Source organism: Pristiophorus japonicus, chromosome 2, assembly GCF_044704955.1.
Source record: "Pristiophorus japonicus isolate sPriJap1 chromosome 2, sPriJap1.hap1, whole genome shotgun sequence".
NCBI classification, from domain to species: domain Eukaryota; kingdom Metazoa; phylum Chordata; class Chondrichthyes; family Pristiophoridae; genus Pristiophorus; species Pristiophorus japonicus.
The window spans coordinates 6,970,661-6,993,373 of record NC_091978.1 but is presented as its reverse complement, the minus strand read 5'-3'; the positions used below and the strand labels follow the sequence as shown (position 1 = coordinate 6,993,373).

At 45.6% G+C, this 22,713-nt stretch overlaps 1 protein-coding gene across 3 annotated transcripts in view; it reads left to right on the top strand.

The window, feature by feature from the left end:
- LOC139235634 (sideroflexin-5-like) overlaps window positions 1-22,713 on the top strand; it is a 223,710-nt gene that overhangs the window by 13,897 nt on the left and 187,100 nt on the right. For all 3 annotated transcript variants that reach the window (XM_070866692.1, XM_070866687.1, XM_070866700.1), the window contains exon 3: window positions 19,010-19,087. In XM_070866692.1, the coding sequence (XP_070722793.1) occupies window positions 19,010-19,087 (78 nt within the window). The remainder of the gene's footprint in view (window positions 1-19,009; window positions 19,088-22,713) is intronic.

Genomic DNA, 22,713 nt, shown 5'->3' with positions numbered 1-22,713 from the left:
GTCTTTCGGATCGTACGTTAAACCAACTCTGCCCCCTTGGGTGGATGTAAAAGATCCCATTGAACTATTCAGAGAGTAGGGGAGTTCTGGCCAACATTTATTCCTCAAACAACATTACTTAAAAGAAAAATAATAATTTAAATAAATAAAAATAAAAAATAAAAAATTATCTGGTCGTTAATCTCATTGCTGTTTGTGGGACCTTCCTGTTTGTAAATTGGTTGCTGTATTTCCTACATTACAACAGTGACGATTCATCAAAAGTAATTCATCGATTTGTAAAGAGCATTGGGACAACCTGAGGTCAGAAGAACATAAGAAATTGGAACAGGAGTCGGCCATTTGAGCCCTCAAGCCTGCTCCACCATGACTGATCTAATCATGGACTCAGCTCCACTTCCCTGCCTGCTTCCCATAACCCTTTATTCCCTTATCGCTCAAAAATCTGTATCTCTGCCTTAAATATATTCAAAGACCCAGCCTCCACAGCTCTTGGAGGCAGAGGCTTCTTTAATAATGGACTCCAGCATTTTCCCAACCACAGATGTTAGGCTAACTGGTCTATAGTTTCCTGCTTTTTGTCTGCCTCCTTTTTTTTTTAAATGAAAGGCTCTAAGATTACCTGACTTCCCTCCCTTCCCTTCTACAGAAAAATTAGATGATGTCAGATAAAATTTATGTGGAGAAATGTGAGATGATGTATTCTGGGAGTTAAACTTTTTTAAAGGAACAGAGACTTCAGGGTGCAGAGACACATGTCTTTTAAAAAGTGGGGGGAAAAGTTCATTAACTAAAAAAAAAAATTAAACAATGGGATCCTAAGTTTGATAAATGGGGTCATGGAAAACAAAAGCAAAGAGGTAATGCTATACCTGTACAATCGTTGGTTGGGCCATAGTTAGAATATTGCGGCCAGTTTTGGGTACTGCAGTAAGAATGTTGTCATGGAGAAAGTGTAGAAGAGATTCACTGAGATGATAGATTCATAATAGGCTTCAGTTATGAGGTACGATGCGAGAAACTGGGACACTTTCTTCACCAGAACAGAGGAGATAAGAACATAAGAAATAGGTCATTCGCGTCTTCTGTCATTCAATAAGATCATGGCTGATCTTCCACCTCAACTCCACCTTCCTGCACTATCCCCATATCTCTTGATTCCTTTAATGTTTAAAAATCTATCGATCTCTGTCTTGAATATACTCAAAGACTGAGCCCCCTCAGTCCTCTGGGGTAGAGAATTCCAAAGATTCACCACCCTCTGAGTGAAGAAATTTCTCCTCATCTCAGTCTGTAATGGCTGATCCCTTATTCTGATACTGTGACCCCTGGTTTGAGACTCCCCAGCCTGGGGAAACATCCTCCCTGCATCTACCCTGTTGAACCCTGTAAGAATATTGTATGTTTCAATGAGATCACACCTCATTTTTCTAAACTCTGGAGAATATAGGCCTAGTCTACTCAATCTCTCCTCATAGGACAATCCCTCTATCCCAGGAATCAATCTGGTGAATCTTCATTGCATTCCCTCTCTGGCAAGTATATCACCAGGGCCTGATTATAATTGCAGAGATCTGATGGATGTTCAAAATGAGGGTTTTGATCAGGTAAATTGGGGGGAGAACTTTCCACTGGTGGGTGAACTGATAACTAGAGGGCATACATTTAAGATTATCAGGCGGATGAAGGATGATGATAGGAGAATTATTTTTATTTAAGTTATTGGGATGTGATTCTTATATTGAAAAGCCGGCTGCATGGGATCCCTGGAGCGCTGCACGAATGCGCAGCTTAAAGGATATGTTGGCAATTGACTGGCCGCCTTCTGTGCTGTGAAATTTGATGATTCTAAACGCCATTGTTGTAATATTGGTCAGAAATCGCAGCCTCCCCGGGTCTACGGAGTTTCTATGGACCCGGGAAGGCATCGGACAAACCGGTTTATGGCGCACAATGCGCATGCACTGAAGACCGGTTTTTCCAATCTAAGTTTCTGGCTACAAATCTCCCGCATCTCGGGAGGGAGGACATTCCCACAGCAGAGATTGGGCTATTTGCCCATCTCTTGCCCAGCGAATGTCCTTAAAACTCTTGCGCCTGGTGAAAGCAGGTGCATAGCCTACTTTTACCAGCGTAAGAGTTTAAAAACTTATTAAAATAAAATTTAAAAATACATGTTAAAAACCCTGCCCACCCATAACTTTATTTTAAACCATAATTAAAACTTTAAAAAAAAATCGGCAAATATCTTTTTTCAAACATTTCTATCAACTTTAATTTCTATAGTGTATTTATGTGAGGTGTTAAACTATTTTATGTAGTGTTTGGGGGTGTTTCTCATTCATAGTAATAGGAGTTTTGGACTTGCAAAACTCCTATTATTATGGAGAATATACTATACCTGATTGGCTGCCCAGAGCCATGTGACTCCAGCCCTGCACACGTCCTGACGTGCACGTGCTGCGACGCGCAGTCAGCAGAGGTCTCCGGTCCGGGATCTCGCGTGGGCATAGCAGCTTCAGGTGGGTGCACTTCTTCTTTTTCCAGAATCCTGTCAAACACCTGCGGGAAGGAGAAACCAGGATTTCTGGGCCAATAGCTTTCTCCCAGCACTTCCATTTATAGTGGAAAAAGCAGATTCCATAAGCAGACCAACTCTCTTTACGATCTGAAACCTCTGTTCTTGTACATTCTGTGGGCACAGTAAACAGGCACAGTGTTAACAATTACCTCTAATTCTAGTCTATAGTCCACCTGAGATCATGTGGGATGCCCACAACCTTTTTTCAAAGTTTGAAAATACCATACTATCAGAGCAAAGTGTACATGCCGAACTAATCACTTATTTACAGGCTGACTAACCAAAGTGGTAAGATAGAAGCTCACGTCCACCAAGTGCTGCACTGTTGGAGGTGCCAGCTTTCGGATAAAACATTAAACAGAGTCTGCTGTCTCGGGTGGAGGTAAAAGATCCTATGGTGCTATTGTGACAAAGAGCAAGGGAATTATCCCTGGCATCCTGGCCAATATTTATCCCTCAATCAACATCACTAAAATAGACTATCTGGTCCTTGCCACATTGCCGTTAGCGGGAGCTTGCTGTGTGCAAATTGGCTGCTGCATTTCCTACATTACTAGAACACTAGTTAGGCCACAGCTAGAGCACTGTATGTAGTTCTGGTCACCGCATTACAGGAAAGTTGTGATTGCACCAGAGAGGGTACAGAAGAGATTTACGAGGATGTTGCCAGGACTGGAAAACTTTAGCTATGAAGAAAGATTGAATAGGCTGGGGTTGTTTTCCTTGGAACAGAGGAGGCTGAGAGGAGATTTAATTGAGGGACCTAGATAGGAAGGACCTATTTCTCTTAGCAGTTGGGGGCAATAACCTGGGGGCATAGATTTACAGTAGTTGGTAGAAGGATTGGAGGGTAGGTGAGGAAGAATTTCTTCACCCAGAGGGTGGTGGGGGTCTGGAACTCACGGCCTGAAAGGGTGGTAGAGGTATAAACCCTCACCACATTTAAGTTACTTGAATATGCACTTGAAGAGCCGTAACCAAACTATGGACCTAGTACTGGAAGGTGGGATTATCTGGGTAGCTCTTTTTTGACTGGCACGGACACGATGGGCTGAATGACCTGCTTCTCAGTCATAATTTTCTATGATTACAACAGTGACGACACTTCAAAAAAGTACTTTTTGGCTGTAAAGTGCTTTGGGGATGGTGGGTGTGAAAGGCGCTATATAAATACTGTTTTTTTTTCCTCTCCTTGTTTGCTCTCTCGCCCCCCCCACCTGCTCTCGCTCTGCCTGCCCCCTCTCACCCCCCCCGCCCCGCTCTTGCGTTCCCCCCCCCCCCCATCTCGCTCATCTCTTCCCTCCCCACCCCACCTGCCCGCTCTCTCGCTCTGCCCGCCCCCTCTCGCTTCCCCCCTATCTGCAGGTGCTGCCTAATCTTCACCCAGTTCAGTGAGACGTCAAATCGCAAAGTGCTGATGAGTGCTTATAATCTTTGCCAACATTTACAGTCAGGAAAAAAACATTAAAAGTGCACACAGCACTTGGAAAACTAAAGTGCCTCCAGAGCAGATGAAGATTAGGCATACTGCAAAACTAAGCACTCTAAGCCCTTTTTTAAAAACTAAAGTGCTGCTACAAGGAGTGAAAATTAGACTATGAAGGTCTATGAATCTCTCTCTCAGCCAGAAGTTCTATTGTGCATCAATATGTGGACGAAATATACTCTAGTGAAAAGACATTTTTACAAATGTGTACTGATTCTAGTTCTGAAATATTGCACTCAGGATTTAGCTCTTTGGTTAGTCAGCCTGTGAATCAATGATTAGTGAGGCATGTACACTGTGCTCTGATAGCATGGTAGTTTCAACCTTTTGAAAAAAGGTTACGGACATCTGGATTGCTTGGGGTGATCAGGCCGCTATTGCTTGCCGTAGAGGCTTACGTATGAAATTGATGGTGGAGATTGGATAAGCTGGTTCATCAAGTGTGCCCCACACTCCTGATAGATGGAGCATTGTGACTCGACCATTATTCTCTCACTCCCCTGCCACCATCTCCTCTCCTGGGACAAACAAAAACTCAGCTATTGAGGGAAAGAATCTTCTGGAAAATTCTACTGACCCCCCTCAGGTGATCGAAACCAGTCCAGGAGATCATACGGGCCAAGTGTTGTCTAAAAAAGTCATTATACGATGAGATCTCTGCCCCCATCAAGAGCCGGTCCAGCTCCTTCTTGAAGGCTGGTCAGTTGGACCAGGCACAGGAAGTTGCACTCCAGCAATACTAAATGTATTTTGGGTGGGAGTAAACTATTTTCATATAAATGGATTTTCTCCTGGATATATTGTGCCTCAGTATTGCTTTTTCCTGTTTCTCATTCAGTTTGGCACCAAATTCTTGTCTCTCCTAATGAAAAGGCCCCACGCTGTGTATTAACAGTCTGTCTGTCGAAATTTCATCTGGAATAAATTGGAGCGGTAAAAATACCTGGAGCAGCCGCTCAGCACTCCTGTTGGAGGTTAATTAGTCCGCATTAAAAACATAATTCCAGTAATTTCTCACTTCTCTAAACCAACACATCCTTCATCAACCCCCTTTAGGAAAAAAAATCTCTGAACCTTTTTGGGGCTATGCAGTCTGTCTTGCAAACTCCAAGGAAGCTGAAAGGTCATCCTCATTGACCTCATGGTGGTAATTTGCCACTGATCTGTAAATTGCTTGTTTGAAGAAGTCTGAAATCTATTGCTTCTAAAATGACTGCAGCTCACAGCAGGATAGTCTGGAGATTGAACAAGGACTGGAAGCGAGATTCTATCTGTAGGATTTATCATAATGAAGGCTATCAGAGGTCTTTTGGTAATGCTTGTTTATGCTGATTGATTCCAACATTCTCAGTTATGCTTTTGGGGGTGCCCAGGCAAGCGCACTATAGGAATTGTTGGACGAAAAAAGACCACGGTCCGTCTAGTTTGCTTTCTACCATCTTGATAGTCGCACGATACAACGACAATGGAGTTGTTAATTAATCAGAGCAATCAATCTTTCCATCACAGGCAGTCCCTCGAAATCGAGGAAGACTTGCTTCTACTCTGTGTTCTTAGGTGACTGCACAGTCCAATACGGGAATTACAGTCCCTGTCACAGGTGGGACAGACAGTGGTTGAAGGAAAGGGTGGGTGGGGAGTCTGGTTTGCTGCACGCTCCTTCCGCTGCCTGCGCTTGGTTTCTGCATGCTCTCGGCGATGAGACTCGAGGTGCTCAGCGCCCTCCCGGATGCTCTTTGTCCACTTAGGGTGGTCTTTGGCCAAGGACTCCCATCAATCTCTATCAGTTAGTCTACAATAGACCCAGGCATGAGGTGAGGAAAATTCCCAGTGGGGGAGAGCTTTGGGAGCTATTGGTCCAAAGTCACCTGTTCCACCTGAGCTTGCCACACTCGCCACATGTCTCATTACTCACATCCATACTGTATCTCACTGTAACTGATTTATTGCAACCTGGCAGGCTCATCCCTTTCCCGTGTTACATACAGCACTAACCGTGCACCATCCTGGGTCTGGGCACATCTTTCAGTTGGATGATTGTAAATACTTCTTGCCTTTTTACCACCAGCAAAGGAGACAACAGCGATTTGGAGAAAGCTCATCACTAGGAGCCTCCATAGTTTAACACAAAAAATGCTGCTCTCCTTAAGTGGTTCCTATGCATTTACATGTGAATAGCCAATATTGGAATGTTGTAGGCCTGGTTCAGGTCCAAGCCTTACTGTCACAACTTGTTGTCCATGGCTGGCTAACGTGCTCCTAGGCTCTACCCCCATGGGTGACAGTCCTTAGCCAACCACTAACCGAAGTAGGGAAGAATGTACTTTTGAACCGTGCTGCATCCCATTCCCTACCCGTGTGCGACCGCTGTGCTTGGAAGCTCGTTTGGATGGGGATTATGGGTGTGAACCGTTGTTTCAAGACATTGCTATAACACAGCATTTCCTAATGATTGCTCCCCCAAACGGTGACATTGCTGTGATTCTGTCACTGGAGGCTCCCAGTAATGGGCTTTCTCCAAATCGCTGATGACATTCTGCCACTGTGGGAGGACAGACTCATCAGCATTAGAGTCCTCGATCAGGCCAACATTTCCAGCATTGAAACACTGACTGCACTTGATCAGCTCCGCTGGGCATGCCAGACACGAGACTCCCAAGCAAGCGCTCTACTCTGAACTCCTTCACGGCAAACGAGCCAAAGGTGGGCAGAGGAAACGTTTCAAGGACACCCTCAGAGCCTCCCTGATAAAGTGCAACATCCCCACTGACACCTGGGAGTCCCTGGCCAAAGACTGCCCTAAATGGAGGAAGTGCATCCGGGAGGGCGCTGAGCACCTCGAGTCTCATCGCCAAGAACATGTAGAAATCAAGCGCAGGCAGTGGAAAGAGCGTGCGGCAAACCTGTTCCACCCACTCTTGCCCTCAACGACTGTCTATCCCACCTGTGGCAGGGACTGCGCCTCTCGTATTGGACTGTTCAGCCACCTAAGGACTCCTGTTGAGTGGAAGCAAGTCTTCCTCGATTCTGAGGGACTGCCTATGATTGAATGACTTTCTCCAGTCGGGGAAGAGACTATCTACCCACCAGTGCACTCTGCCGCAGGACAACCAGGGAGGGGAAATGGGAGAAAATAATTTAAATAAATTCACCAATAAAAGTTATTATTGTGTTTAGCAACGTTATTTTCAATATTGCTATAATTGTTTAATCAGTAAGTGCTGATGACATTCACTGGCTGGGAGTTGTGTTTTGAAACTAAGAGTGAACTGATATTGATGAAAGATCCCAAGATGCAGACAGTCTTATTGCTGTAATCTTGCTACCTAATGCTCTCTGCATTATTGGACCATTTTCCATACCTCGGGAGCCTACTATCAGCAAGGGCAGACATCACCGACTAGGTTCATTATCGCCTCCAGCGCAGCCTTTGTTCGCCTGAGGAAGTGTGTTCGCAGATCAGGCCCTCAAATCTTGCACCAAGCTCATGGTCTACAGGGCTGTAGTGATATCCGCCCTCCTGTATGGTTCAGAGATGTGGACCATATACAGTAGACAACTCAAATCGCTGGAGAAATACCACCAACGATGTCTCCCAAATCCTGCAAATCCCCTGGGAGGACAGATGCACCAACGTCTGTATTCTCGATCAAGCCAACATCCCCAGCATCGAAGCACTGACCACACTCGACCAGCTCCGTTGGGTGGGCCACATTGTCAGCAAGCCCGACACGACTCCCAAAACAAGCGCTCTACTCGGAACTCCTATACAGCAAGTGAGCCCCAGGAGGAAACTTTTCAAGGACACCCTCAGAGCCTCCTTTGATAAAGTGTAACATCCCCACCGACACCTGGAAGTCCCTGGCCAAAGACTGCCCTAAGTGGAGGAAGAGCATCCGGGAGGGCGCTGAGCACCTCAAGTCTCGTCGTCAAAAGCAAGCGCAGGTAGCAGCAAACTAGACTCCCCACCCATCCTTTCCTTCAGCGACTGACTGTCCCACTTGTGACAGAGACTGTAATTCCTGTATTGGACTGTTCAGTCACCTGAGAACTCAGTTTTAGAGTGGAAGCAAGTCTTCCTCTATTTCAAGGGACTGCGTATGATATTGGCTACTGGATTTCCCATAGCCAGCACTCTGTTACTGACTATCCCTCATGGCCTGGCTGAACATTTCAGTACAGAAGAGCTGAGGGAAAAGAAAACGCTTACTTGCATTTCAATGGCACCTTATCAGAACATCCTAAAGCACTTTAGTCAACAAATAACTTTTGAAGTGTCGTCACTGTTTCTATGTGGGCAAACATGGCAGCCAGTTTGCGTGCAACATGGTCCCACAAACCATCATAGGCAGTCCCTCAATCGAGGAAGACTTGCTTCCATTCTAAGAAAGTTATCCTAATGAGGGAAGATTGAGTAGAATGGGCCAATATTCTCGTTTAGAAGAATGAGCGGTGATCTCTTTAAAATGTATAAAGTTCTTGGAAGGCTTGGCGCGATAGATGCTGAGAGGTTGTTTCCCTTGGCGGGAGAGTCTAGAATTAGGGGGCATAGTCTCAGGATAAGGGGTCGGTCATTTAGGACTGAAGTGAGAAAATTTCTTCACTCAGGGTTGTGAATCTTTGGAATTCTCTACCTCTCAAAGGGCTGTGGATTCTCTGTTGTTGAGTCTATTCTATATATTTTTGGGCACTAAGGAAATTGAGGGATAGGGTGGGAAAGTGGGAGTTGAGGTAGATGATATTGAATAGTGAGCAGGCTTGAGGAGCCGTATGGTCTACTCCTGCTCCTATTGTGTTAAGCAAGTTGCAGGATTTAGAATCAGGTGCACAGTAGTAAGTCTGACGAGATATTTCACTGTCAGAAATTAGTATTAATTCAGGACTCTATACTGGACTGCCAGTCAGCTAGGATAGCAGCAACCTTAGAGAAGATGCTGGTGGTGAACAGGTAGAGTTGGGTATGCTTGTGTACATTTTATGAAGGGGGTTGCATGTAAAGCTTCCACTGGCCTCCAATATCTTGCTCAGTGGCCATTGCCTGGCCAGTGATTGTCTGTAGACTGTGGCACAGTCTCCCATCACCTGACATACGCAAGTACCGCTTCCACCCGATGGGGCAGGTAGATACCCTGGCTAATTTACAGACTGCCCCCCCCACCCCCCCATAAACAGAGGGGCACTGAGGCAAACTATTGCTCCCGTAACTCAGCACACACCAAGGCTATGGTGCGGAACCCACATGGTGTCTGTCTCACACTGAGGGACGTAATCCTCCAGTGAGCCGTTACTGCAGCTTGGGCACTTTGACATTGCTGCTGTGAAACCATTCTGCTGGTAGCATAACCTCACCCTGCATCCATCGTGGCTGGCCTTCTCTTCCCTGGCCCCCCCCCCCCCCACCTTACCCCACAACCACCATTCCAGGAATAGACTCCGAATGTAGATTCCTTTTTTTTTTAAGCTCTCTGGGCTCCAGTTCCAATGCACAGTCATTTATAACTCGTCAGCTCGATGGTGTTGGACATGCTGGAGCACTTTCCCTTTCAAGCCCTGCGGGAAGCTGTTTCATTCGCCAACATTAATCTGCAGCTAATAAAGTCACTGCTCTATTAGACGAGGCTCTAATTAAGAGAACTAATTTCAGACCGGTTCCGAAGATTTTACACAGAAGTGAAAAGATTCTATCTCTCACCGAGTACTGATGAGGCTAGGGGCGCTGAAGAGGCAGCGAGGTGAGAATTTGATATTTATAATTAAGGTACAAAAAGTGTATTAAGACTCGTGCTTCTGAACCTAACCCACAGTCTCTTCCAGTAAGTTTTATTTGATTCATGCCAAATCCTGCTCACCCATCACCTCAGTTCTTGCTGACCTACACTGGCTCCTGGTCTTTCAGCACCTCGTTTTTTTTTTAAATTCCCATGTTCAAATCCCTCCATGGCTTCGCCCCTCCCTCTCTGTAACCTCCTCCAGCCCTACAACCCTCCAAGATCTCTGTGCTCCTCCAATTCTGGCCTCTTGTACATCTCCAATTTCCATCGCCCCACTATTGGCGGCAGTGCCTTCAGTTATCTTGCCCCTAAGCTCTGGAATTCTCTCCGTCTATCTACCCCCTCCTCCTTTTTTAAAATGCCCTTAAAACTTACCGCTTTCACCTGTCCGAATAACACCTTATGTGGCTCGGTATCAAATTTTGTCATTGCACACCTGTGAAGCGTCCTGGGACATTTTAAACATAAATGTGCTCTATAAACACGTTATTGATACAGTGGGGTGTTTCCTGAAAAACTACAGGCCCAGTATTAACCCCCCACACGCCTGATGGAATAGGGCGTGCGGGCGTTAAAATCTGGTGCTCGCCTTGTCAATGATGTACTCGCGTCCTGCGCCATTTTAACAGCCGTGATTTTTTCCATCTGGTGTCGTTTATAAATTTATGGATTATTCCCTCGATGCCTTCATCCAAACCATGAATAAAGATGATGAAGAGCAGTAGACCTAATACAGATTGCTGCAGTACACCAGTATTAACCAGCCCCCTCACACAGCTGTTACCATGAATAACTGCCCTCTGCACAAATGCAACCAATTTGTTATCCGTAATAATGTATGCCCACTAATACTGCAAGTCAACCTTGTTTAGCAGCCTTGTGGGGCGTTCTATCAAAGGCTATTTGAGAATCTAGATACACAATATCTACAGGGTTTCATCATCGACCAACCTCGTAACCTGCTCAAAGTTCAATCCAGGGGTAAAATAGGACCTCTTTTTCCAGGAGCCAGGCTGTGATTCCCTAAAAGCCCACTTCTCCTTCAAGGTGATTGTATAACGTAGAGTGTTGGCCTGGGCTCAGTGATGGCTGTCTTCCCCTCGTGATAGAAGGTTGTGGGTTCAAATCCCACTCGAGCATATAATGTAGGCTGACGCAATACTGAGGGAGTACTGGACTGTTGGCGGGTGCCGTCTATCGGATGAGACATTAAAGCAAAGTCCCGACTGCCTTCTCGGATGGGCATAAAAGATTCCGTGGCACTATTTGAAGAAGTGTAGGGGAGTTCTCTCTCTGGTGTCCCAGCTAATAACCTCAACCGCCATCACTAAAGCAGATTATCTGTTTGTCATCACATTGCTGTTTGTGGGACCTCGCTGTGTGCAAATTGGTTGCTGCATTTCCTACGTTACAACAGCGACTACACTTCACAGGTACCTGGGGAATCTCTACCCCTGAGGGCTATAGAATCATAGAATGGTTACAGCACAGAGACCATTCGGCCCATCAAGCATATGCCGTCTAAGAGCACTTTGGCTAGTCCCACTCCGCCTTTCCCCATAGCCCTGCAATTTTGTTTCCTTCAGGTACTTATCCAACTCCCTTTTTGAAAGCCACAATTGAGTCTGCCTCCACCACCCTTTCGGGTAGTGCATTCCCGATCATAACTAATTCTTTCTAATAAAGGAACGATAATGGGCAGCAGCACATTCCTGGTGGAGATGCCAAACCCTATCTGATCCACCAGGGAAATACCTATACTCGCTGCCTGGGCCCTTCCGTTTGACAGGATATCATGACGTCACAATGTACTACACAGTTTAGGTTACATTACATCAACAGCTCAGCTCCACACGCAAATCTAAAACTTGTACTTTGCAGCACAATTCACAAAAACGCATTCATCATAGGAAGTCCCTCGGAATTGAGGAAGACCTGTTTCCACTCCTGAAGTGAGTTCTTTGGTGGCTGAACAGTCCAATACGAGAGCCACAGACTTGCAGGGCTATGGGGAAAGGCGGAGTGGGACTAGCTGAAGTGTTCTTCGAGAGATGGCACAGGCTCGATGGGCCAAATGGCCTCTTTCTGTGCTGTAATCATTCTATGATTCAAAAGCCCTCGGGGGTAAACAGACGGCGAGGGAAGGATTGGGTGGGACTGGTTTGCCGCACGCTCCTTCCGCTGCCTGTGCCTGACCTCTTCACGCTCTCGGCGTTGAGACTCCGTGCTCAACGTCCTCCCGGATGCACTTCCTCCATTTGGGGCGGTCTTTGGCCAGGGACTCCCAGGTGTCAGTGGTGATGTCGCACTTTATCAGGGAGGCTCTGAGGGTGTCCTTGTAACGTTTCCGCTGCCCACCTTTGGCTCGTTTGCCGTGAAGGAGCTCCGCATCGAGTACTTGCTTTGGGAGCCTTGTGTCTGGCATGCGAACTATGTGGCCTGCCCATCGGAGCTGATCGAGTGTGGTCACTGCTTCAATACTGGGGATGTTAACCTGGATGAGGACACTGATGTTGGTGCGCCTGTCTTCCCAGGGGATTCGCAGGATCTTGCGGAGACATCGTTGGTGATATATCTCCAGTGAGGAAGATTGAGAAAAGGTCTCTGCAAGAGCGCATTATGCTGGTGTCAAAGAGCAAAGCTTTTGCTAAACTGGCTTGTAATGATGTCATTAAGCAGCACTGTCTAAACTCCCCTTCTCAGAGGGCTGCACTCGGTGATGTTTTCAGTCTGGTTTGGCTTCAAATGATTACTCTAATTAATCAAGGTTTGGTCTCCGAGCAATGTGGTGCATTTAGCCGTCACACCTAAGACATAGTACACCTCTTGTCACAACACACAAGCTTCCACCAAGTCTAGCAATCTTCACTGTTTGTGACTGGAAGGCTGAATCAGGTGGGGTTCCGCAGGGCTCAGTGCTGGGGCCCTTGCTTTTTGTGGTATATATCAGTGACTTGGACTTGAATGCTGGGGGAATGATTAAGAAGTTTGCAGATGATACTAAAATAGGTGCGTGGTTGATAATGAAGAATCGAGCTGCGGATTGCAGGAAGTTATCAGTCCACTGGTCAGGTGGGCGGAACAGTGACAAATGGAATTCAATCTGGATAAGTATGAGGTAATAACAAGGCAAGGGAATACACATTAAATGGTGCGACACTGAGGTGTAGAGGAATAAAGGGACCTTGGAGTGCAGATCCCTAATGGTAGCAGACCAGGTAGATAAGGTAGTTAAGAAGGCATACAGAATACTTTATTAGTTGAGGCATGGAATACAAGAGCAAGGAGGTTATGCTTGAATTGTATAAAATACTGGTCCTTCTTCGGCAGTCTCGCGGGGTCTCGGATGACTTGCTTCCACACTAAAAATAAGTTCTCCGGTGACTGAAGAATCCAATGCAGGACATAGTCTGTCGCAGGTGGGGTAGACGGTGGTTGGAGGAACGGGTGGGTGGGGTGCCTGGGTTGCCACACGCTCTTTTCATTGTCGACGCTTGGCTTCAGCTTGCTCTCGGCGACGAGACTCGAGGTGCTCAGCACCCTCCCGGATGCTTTTCCTCCACTTAGGGCGGTCTTGGACCAGGGATTCCCAGGTGTCAGTGGGGATGTTGCACTTTTTCAAGGAGGCTTTGAGGGTGTCCTTGTAACGTTTCCTCTGCCCACCTGGGGCTCGCATGCCGTGTCGGAGCTCCGAGTGGAGCGCTTGTTTTGGGAGTCTCGTGTCAGGCATGCGGACAATGTGGCCTGCCCAACGGAGCTGATTGAGCGTGCTCAATGCTTCGCTGGTAGGGATGTTGGCCTGAGCGAGAACACTGACATTGGTGCGCCTATCCTGCCAATGGATTTGCAGGATCTTGCGGAGGCAGTGTTGGTGGTACTTCTCCAGTGATTTGAGGTGCCTGCTCTACATAGTCCATGTCTCTGAGCCATGTAGGAGGACGGCTATCATCACTGCTCTGTAGACCATGAGCTTGGTGCCGGGTTTGAGGTCCTGGTGTTCAAACACACTTTCTTGGGCGATCGAAGGCTGCACTGGCACACTGAAGGCGGTGTTGGACCTCGTTGATGTCTGCCCTTGTTGACAGTAGGCTCCCGAGGTATGGAAAATGGTCAACGTTGTCCAAGGCCTTGTTGTGGATTTTGATAGCGGGGGGGGTAGTGCTGTATGATGGGGGCAGGTTGGTAGAGGACCTTTGTCTTACGGATGTTTAGTGTAAGGTCCATGCTCTCGTACGCCTCGGTGAAGGTGTTGACGATGGCTTGGAGTTCGGCCTCCGAGTGTGTGTAGACGCAACTGTTGTCCACATACTGTAGTTCGATGACTGAGGGTGGGATGACCTTAGATCTGGCCTGGAAGTGGCCTGGGAAACACTGGTTAGTCCGCAGCTGGTCACTACATTACAGGAAAGATGTGATTGCACTGGAAAGGATACAGAGGAGATTTACAAGAATGTTGCCTGGACTGGAGAATTTTAGCGATGAGGAAAGATTGGAGATGCTGGGTCTGTTTTCTTTGGAACAGAGGAGGCTGAGGGAGACCTGATTGAGGTGTATAAAATTATGAGGAGCCTGGATAGAGCGGATCGGAAGGACCTGTTTCCCTTGGCATTGGATCAATAAGCAGGGCACATAGATTTAAAGTAATTGGTGGGAGGTTTAGAGGAGATATGAGGGGCAATTTCTTCACCCAGAGGGTGGTGGGGGTATGGAACTCACTGCCTGAAAGGGTGGTAGAGGCAGAAACCCTCACCGCATTTCAGAAAATACTTGGATGTGCACTTAAAGTGCCGTAACCTACAGGGCTATGGACCAAGAGCTGGAAAGTGGCATTCAGCTGGATAGTCTCTTGGTTGGCCAACACAGACACGAAATAGCCTCATTCCGTGTTGTAAATTTCTATGATTCTATGTAGAATTTCTATAAAACTGTTTCAGTATCTAATGGAGGTAACGTTCAAGATAACTGTGGGTAAGGAAGTCCATTTTGTGCATCTTGGGTCATTCCTTTAGAATTACCCTAAAGTGCCCCCCCATTGCAACATACACTTGTTTCATAAATGATTCAAGAGCCTTCACCTCCACTACTAATATGCAGGAGTCTGTTCCATGTGTTGGTCACTCTTTTTGTGAAGAAGCGCTTGTAGATGTCAGTCGTTAAGTATATTCGAGACAGGGATTGTAGACTTTTGGACGCTACTGGAATCAATGGATATGGGAATAAGGCAGGAAAGTGGAGTTGATATAGAAGATCAGATTTTATTGAATGGTGGAGCAGGCTTGAGGGTCACTAAGAATCATAGAATGGTTACAGCGCATTCAGCTCGTCGAGCCTCCCTACAAGAGCACTTTAGCGATCCCACTCTCCCACCCTTTCCCTGTGGCCATGCAAATTTTTTTTTCTTTCAGATACTTGGCCAACTCCCATTTGAAAGCCACAATTGAGTCTGCCTCCACCACCCTTTCAGGCTGTGCATTCCAGATCCTAACCACTCGCTGTGTAATAGTTTTCTCTTACGTCGCCTTTGGTTCTTTTGCCAATCACCTTAAATCTGTGTCCTCTGGTTCTCGACCCTTCTGCCAATGGAAAAAGTTTCTCTCTATCTACTCGGTCCAGTCCCCTCGTGATTTTGAACACCTCTACCAAATCTCCTCTCAACCTTCTCTGCTCTTTGGAAAACAACCCCAGCTTCTCCAGTCTATCAACGTAACTGAAGTCCCTCATCCCTGAAATCATTCCCGTAAATTTTTTCTGCACCCTCTCTAAGGCCTTCACATCCTTCCTAAAGTGTTGTGCCCAGAATTGGACACAATACTCCAGTTGAGGCCAATCCAGTGTTTTATACAGGTTCTTCATAATTGTAGGAGAGTTTCAGATTTCTACTACACCTTTTGTATGAAAAAGTATTTCCCGACTTGGCTCCGAAATGGCCCGGACTAGCATTTCACTCCTAAACTAGTGTGTATATTTCACCTTCCATGTCCTGAGGTGCTTCGGAGAGGCAACTATGGTATTCTATTGAACAATAAAACACATTTCCACTCGCTTTTTTGTAACCTGCAGCTTTGTTGATTGATTCGGCTTACCTTTGTTGGAATGCAACAACGTTTGTAGTTCAGGAGCTGCTGGGTTTTTACATATTGAAGTGTTGAAAGATCACCCTTCAGTACACACAACGTTTGCTTCCCTCAATCAGCTCCATGTACCTGCAGTCGCTGCAGGTTAGTTTTGCTCAACCTCTGTCAAACTAGGCTTCAAATGTCGCTGATACTTAATGGCCCTGTAAAAACCTTTTTATATAATCCTGTCATTTCCATGAACATAAGAACATAAGAAATAGGAGCAGGAGTAGGCCATTTGGCCGTTCGAGCCTGCTCCGCCATTCAATAAGATCATGGTTGATCTGATCATGGACTCAGCTCCACTTCCCTGCCCGCTCCCCATAATCCTATTCTCCCTTATCGCTCAAAAATCTGTCTCTATCTCCGCCTTAAATATATTCAATGACCCAGCCTTCACAGTTCTCTGGGGCAGAGAATTCCATATATTTACAACCCTCTGAGCAAAGAAATTTCTCCTTGTCTCAGTTTTAAATGGGCAGCCCCTTATTCTAAGACTATGCCCCCTAGTTTTAGTTTCCCCTATGAGTGGAAATAACCCCTCTGCACCCACCTTGTTATCTTATAAGTTTCAATAAGATCACCTCTCTCATTCTTTTGAACTCCAATATGTATAGGCCCAACCTACTTAACCTATCCTCATAAGTCAACCCCCTCATCTCCGGAATCAACATAGTGAACCTTTTCTGAACAGCCTCCAATGCAAGTATATCGTTCCTTAAATATGGAGACCAAAACTGTACACAGTACTCCAGGTGTGGCCTCACCAATACCCTGTACAGTTGTAGAAGGACTTCTCTGCTTTTATACTCTATCTTCCTTGCAATAAAGGCCAACATTTCATTTGCCTTCCTGATTCCTTGCTGTACCTGCCTGCATACTAACTTTTTGTATTTCATGCATAAAGACCTCCAGGTCTCTCTACTGCAGCAGTTTGCAATTTTTCTCCATTTAAATTATAAATTGCTTTTCTATTATTTCTGCCATTTTCCCACATTATACTCCACCAGAAAATGACCCATTTATCCCGACTCTATCCATGTTAATATATTACCCCCCCAGCCCTGTGAGATTTTATCTTGTGCAGTAACCTCTTATGTGACACCTTATTGAATGCCTTCTGGAATTACAAATACACCACATCCACTGGTTTCCCCTTATCCACCCTACTCGTTACATCCTCAAAGAACTCCAGTAAATTTGTCAAACGTGATTTCCCTTTCATAAAACCATGCTGACTCTGTTTGGTTGAATCATGCTTTTCCAAATGTCCCACTACTGCTTCCTTAATAATGGACTCCAGCATTTTCCCAACGACCGATGTTAGGCTAACTAACTGGTCTGTTGTTTCCTGCTTTTTGTCTGCCTCCTTTTTTTAAATAGGGGCGTTACATTTGCAGTCTGCTGGTACTGTCACAGAATCCAGGGAATTTTGGTAGATTACAGCCAATGCATTCACTATCTCTGCAGCCACTTCTCAAGACCCGAGGATGTAAGGCATCAGGTCCAGGGGACTTGTCCGCCTTTAGTCGCATTATTTTACCGAGTACTACTTCATTAGTGATTGTATTAAGTTCCTCCCTCCCTATAGCCCCTTGATTATCCACTATTGGGATGATTTTAGTGCCTTCTACCATACAAAATATTTGTTCAACCTCTCTGCCATTTCCCTGTTCGCCATTATTAATTCCCCAGTCTCATCCTCCAGGGGACCAACATTTACTTTAGCCACTCTTTTTTTTTTTTTTCCTTTTTATGTACCTGTAGAAACGCTCACTATCTGAAGGGAACAGCACGTGGACATTAGTTGTTGACAGGAATTGCCTTGCCATGGCACTTTTTATTTATTCGTTCTCGGCATGTGGGCGTCACTGGGAAGGCCAGCATTTATAGGCCGACCTTCTGCTTGATCACTGTAGTCTGTGTAGTTTTATCCTTGTTGTTGTTCTTTGCAATGGTTTTACAACTGAATAGATTACGAGGCCACTTCAGAGGGCAGTTAGGAGTCGACCACCTTTGGTGTGGAGTCCCCTATAGGCCCAGACCGGGTAAGGGCGCCAGTTTTCCTCCCTAAACGACATTAGCGAGCCAGTTGGGCTTTTAAGAGAATCCGACCGCTTCGTGGTCACTTTTACTGATACCGACTTTTTATTTAACTGAATTCAACTGATGGGATTTGCACTCGCATTCTCGGAGTTACTAGTCCAGGCTTCTGAATGACTGGCCCATTAACATAACCATTACGCGAAATACTGCGGATGCAGGAAATCTGAAATCTTTTTATGGTGAGACATAACATTTCTAACTTCATGCCACCCCCCCCCCCTCCAAACCAGATATTGTGTAGATATCTTACTTTATAGCCCCTCCAGTTCAGACTTGCCCTGGGGTGAAATACCACAGGTGCCCGATGTCTCACTGAGCACAAAGACGTGCACAATTTGAAACTGCTGTTAATGTGACGATATTACTCGGAGGCCACAGGAAGGGGAAAAGGAGAAGTTAGGGGACATTTGAGTTCTGGACTGAGGCAGTGTTGTGGTGGTGGTGATCAGGGATCTAACTGTGACATACCTGACATTGGAGTGCTTTAATGGTAACGCTAGGTGCTCACGATGGGGCGGGAATGGAAACATGTCACACCACTGCAGTAAGCGGATGCTCCACTATTCATTTTCCAAATTGAACACCCTTCGCCTTGATCAGCAAAAATTCACAGAATAAAAGTCAGGGTTAGGGGGTTTGCGGCGAAATGACCCGTCCCTTTTTCCTTTCATAGCACGTGGAAGGTATAGGGCATGTTACTGCTAACAGGAGATTCCTTATTCCCACCCTGAGGGGGAAATGCAGGCCTGATGGTAAGGGAGGGCTCAGGTGGCAGGGACAGCGTGTGTTAGCAGTGATTGTTTCCACAATGTGTTACTAGCTGTGATTACAACTACCAACAGAGTTGGCGATGGCAGCTGGCCTCCCTCAGCACAAACCAGTTGGGGAAAAAAAAAAACGTGATTTGATTCATTATTTTAAACTTTTTTTTTCTGTGGTTTGTTTTCAGAGTCGTCTTAAAGCAGCAGTGCAGCTTCTCGAAGATTACAAACATGGTACCTTAACGACAGGGGTCTCTGACCAACAGGTAACTTTCTGATAGCTGATCCTTCTCCTCCCTCGCACCTCCAATCTTTCTGTTGCTGCTGTCTAATTTGTCGATGCGACTATGGTTGTTACTCTTCTGAACTTCCCTCCCTTGTTCGTTCTATGTTCCAAGTAGCCCATTCGGCACACTCTTCCTCCTCCTCTTAATCCTCACTCAAGACCCAATGCACCACCTTTTAATATAATTTACTCTTTCCCAGTACCTCAAATTATGGAATTCCTTACTTTAAAAAAACAGAACTGTTCTCTGTATGTGCCTGATGTTGGTAATGCCGCATTCTATTGGCCATCCCGAGTTGCCCTGCGAAGGTGATGATGGACTTTCTCCTTGAACTGCTGTAGTCCTCGTGGTGAGCGTGTTAGATAAAGAAAGAAAAGAAAGACTTGCATTTATACAACGCCTTTCACGAAGTGCTTTACAGTAAATTAAGTACTTGTTGGAGTGTAGTCGCTGTTATAATGTAGAGAAATGTGGCAGCCAACTTGTGCACAGCAAAGTCCCACAAATAGCAATGTAATAATGACCAGATAATCTGTTTTTTGTTATGCTGATTGAGGATAAATATTGGCCCAAGACATTGGGGATAACTCCCCTGCTCTTCGAAATAGTGGCATGACATCGACTGGAGAGCGCAGTCGGGGCCTCGGTTTAACATCTCATCCTAAAGACGGCACCTCCGACAGTGCAACACTCCCTCAGCATTGCACTGGAGTGCCAGCCTAGATTGATGTGCTCCAAGTTCCTGGAGTGGACCTTGAGCCCACAACTTTCTGACTCAGGCAAATGTGCTACCCACTGAGCCATTGCTGACACAGCATGGAGAATTCCAAGGATTTTGACCCAGTGTCGATGAAATAACCTTCCTCAGTCTTTTACCGACAGTCTGCAGGATTTAAAAACCCACTTGGTGGCACTTAATCACCACTTCCTGTTCTATTGTTTTCAAACTTGGTCATGTCCTGCACTATGGATTTTGAGTTCTCAACTAATATTTTTTTAAACCATTTATAGACTGGGCCAGAGATAAGATTTGACACAAAATGATTACATGCCACAAAATCATTGGAATGTGCTGTTGGTTTTGTTTCTCGTGAATCTTTCCAGTTGTTATATATAATTCATTTATACAGGGCCCTGTCACATTGTCAAATGTTTCAGAACGTTTCGCATGATGAATTATCCTTTGAATCACAGTAATATGTTCTATAGGCAAAGATGGAAACAGCAGTGGCCCATTCAGCCCCTCGAGCTTGATCTGCCCTTCAGTTAGATCATGGCTGACCTGTACCTCAACTCTCTCCCCCTGCCCTTGCTCCAGGAATAAAAGCCCCAAATTGGGGAACAGCTAAATTTGCTAAGTTGAGAAGTGATTTGGCCACAGTGGACTGGAAACAGCTACTTGTAGGTAAATCAGTGTCTGAACAGTGGGAGGAATTCAAAGAGGAGATCCGGAGGGCTCATGCCAAACATGTAATGAGAAGGGACTAATTAGCAATCTTGTTGTGCGAGGCCTCTTGGGGAAGAGTGACCATAATATGGTAGAATTCTTTATTAAGATGAAGAATGACAGTTAATTTGGAAACTAGGGTCCTGAACTTAAGGAAAAGTAACTAAGATGGTATAAGGTGTGAATTGGCTAGAATAGACTGGCAAAGGACACTTAAGTGGTTGACGGTGGATAAGCAATGGCAAACATTTAAAGATCACATTGATGAACTTCAACAATTGTACATCCCCGTCTGGAGTAAAAATAAAACGGGGAAGGTGGCTCAACTGTGGCTAACAAGGGAAATTAAGGATAGTGTTAAAACCAAGGAAGAGACATATAAATTGGCTAGAAAAAGCAACAAACCTGAGGACTGGGAGAAATTTAGAATTCAATAGAGGAGGACTATGGGTTTAATTAAGAGGGGGAAAATAGAGTACGAGAGCAAGTTTGCAGGGAATATAAAAACTGACTGCAAAAGCTTCTATAAATATGTGAAGACAAACGTAGGTCCCTTGCAGTCGGATTCAGGTGAATTTATAATGGGGAACAAAGAAATGGCAGACCAATTAAACAAATACTTCGGTTCTGTCTACACAAAGGAAGACACAAATAACCTTCCAAATGTACTAGGGGATAGTGGGTCTAGTGAGAAGGAGGAACTGAAGGATATCCTTATTAGGTGGGAAATTGTATTAGGAAAATTGATGGGATTGAAGGCCGATAAATCCCCGGGGCCTGATGGTCTGCATCCCAGAGTACTTAAGGAAGTGGCCCTAGAAATAGTGGATGCATTGGTGATCATTTTCCAACAGTATATCGACTCTGGATCAGTTCCTATGGACTGGGGGGTAGCTAATGTAACACCACTGTTTAAAAAAGGAGGGAGGGAGAAAATGGGTAATTATAGCCAGACATCCGTAGTGGGGAAAATGTTGGAATCAATCATTAAGGATGAAATAGCAGCGCATTTGTAAAGTAGTGACAGGCTCGGTCCAAGTCAGCATGGATTTATGAAAGGGAAATCGTGCTTGACGAATCTTCTGGAATTTTTTGAGGATGTAACTAGCAGAGTGGACAAGGGAGAACCAGTGGATGTGGTGTATTTGGACTTTCAAAAGGCTTTTGACAAGGTCCCGCACAAGAGATTGGTGTGCAAAATTAAAGCACATGGTATTAGGGGTAATGTACTGACGTGGATAGAGAACTGGTTGGCAGACTGGAAGCAGAGAGTCGGGATAAACGGGTCCTTTTCAGAATGGCAGGCAGTGACTAGTGGAGTGCTGCAGGGCTCAGTTCTGGGACCCCAGCTCTTTACAATATACATTAACGATTTAGATGAAGGAATTGAGTGTAATATCTCCAAGTTTGCAGATGACACGAAACTGGGTGGCAGTGTGAGCTGTGGGGAGGACACTAAGAGGCTGCAGGATGACTTGGACAGGTTAGGTGAGTGGGCAAATGCATGGCAGATGCAGTATAATGTGGATAAATGTGAGGTTATCCATTTTGGGGGCAAAAACACGAAGGCAGAATATTATTTGAATGGCGGCAGATTAGGAAAAGGGGAGCTGCAACGAGACCTGGGTGTCATGGTTCATCAGTCATTGAAGGTTGGCATGCAGGTACAGCAGGTGGTGAAGAAGACAAATGGTATGTTGGCCTTCATAGCTAGGGGATGTGAGTATAGGAGCAGGGCGGTCTTACTGTAGTTGTACAGGGCCTTGATGAGGCCTCACCTTGAATATTGTGTTCAGTTGTGGTCTCCTAATCTGAGGAAGGACGTTCTTGCTATTGAGGGAGTGCAGCGAAGGTTCCTGGGATGGCTGGACTGACCTATGAGGAGAGACTGGATCAACTGGGCCTTTATTCACTGGAGTTTAGAAGGATGAGAAGGGATCTCATAGAAACATATAAGATTCTGACGGGACTGGACAGGTTAGAAGCGGGAAGAATGTTTCCGATGTTGGGGAAGTCCAGAACCAGGGGACATCATCTTAGGATAAGGTGTAGGCCATTTAGGACTGATGAGGAGAAACTTCTTCACTCAGAGTTGTTAACCTGTGGAATTCCCTGCTGCAGAGAGTTGTTGATGCCAGTTCATTGGATATATTCAAGA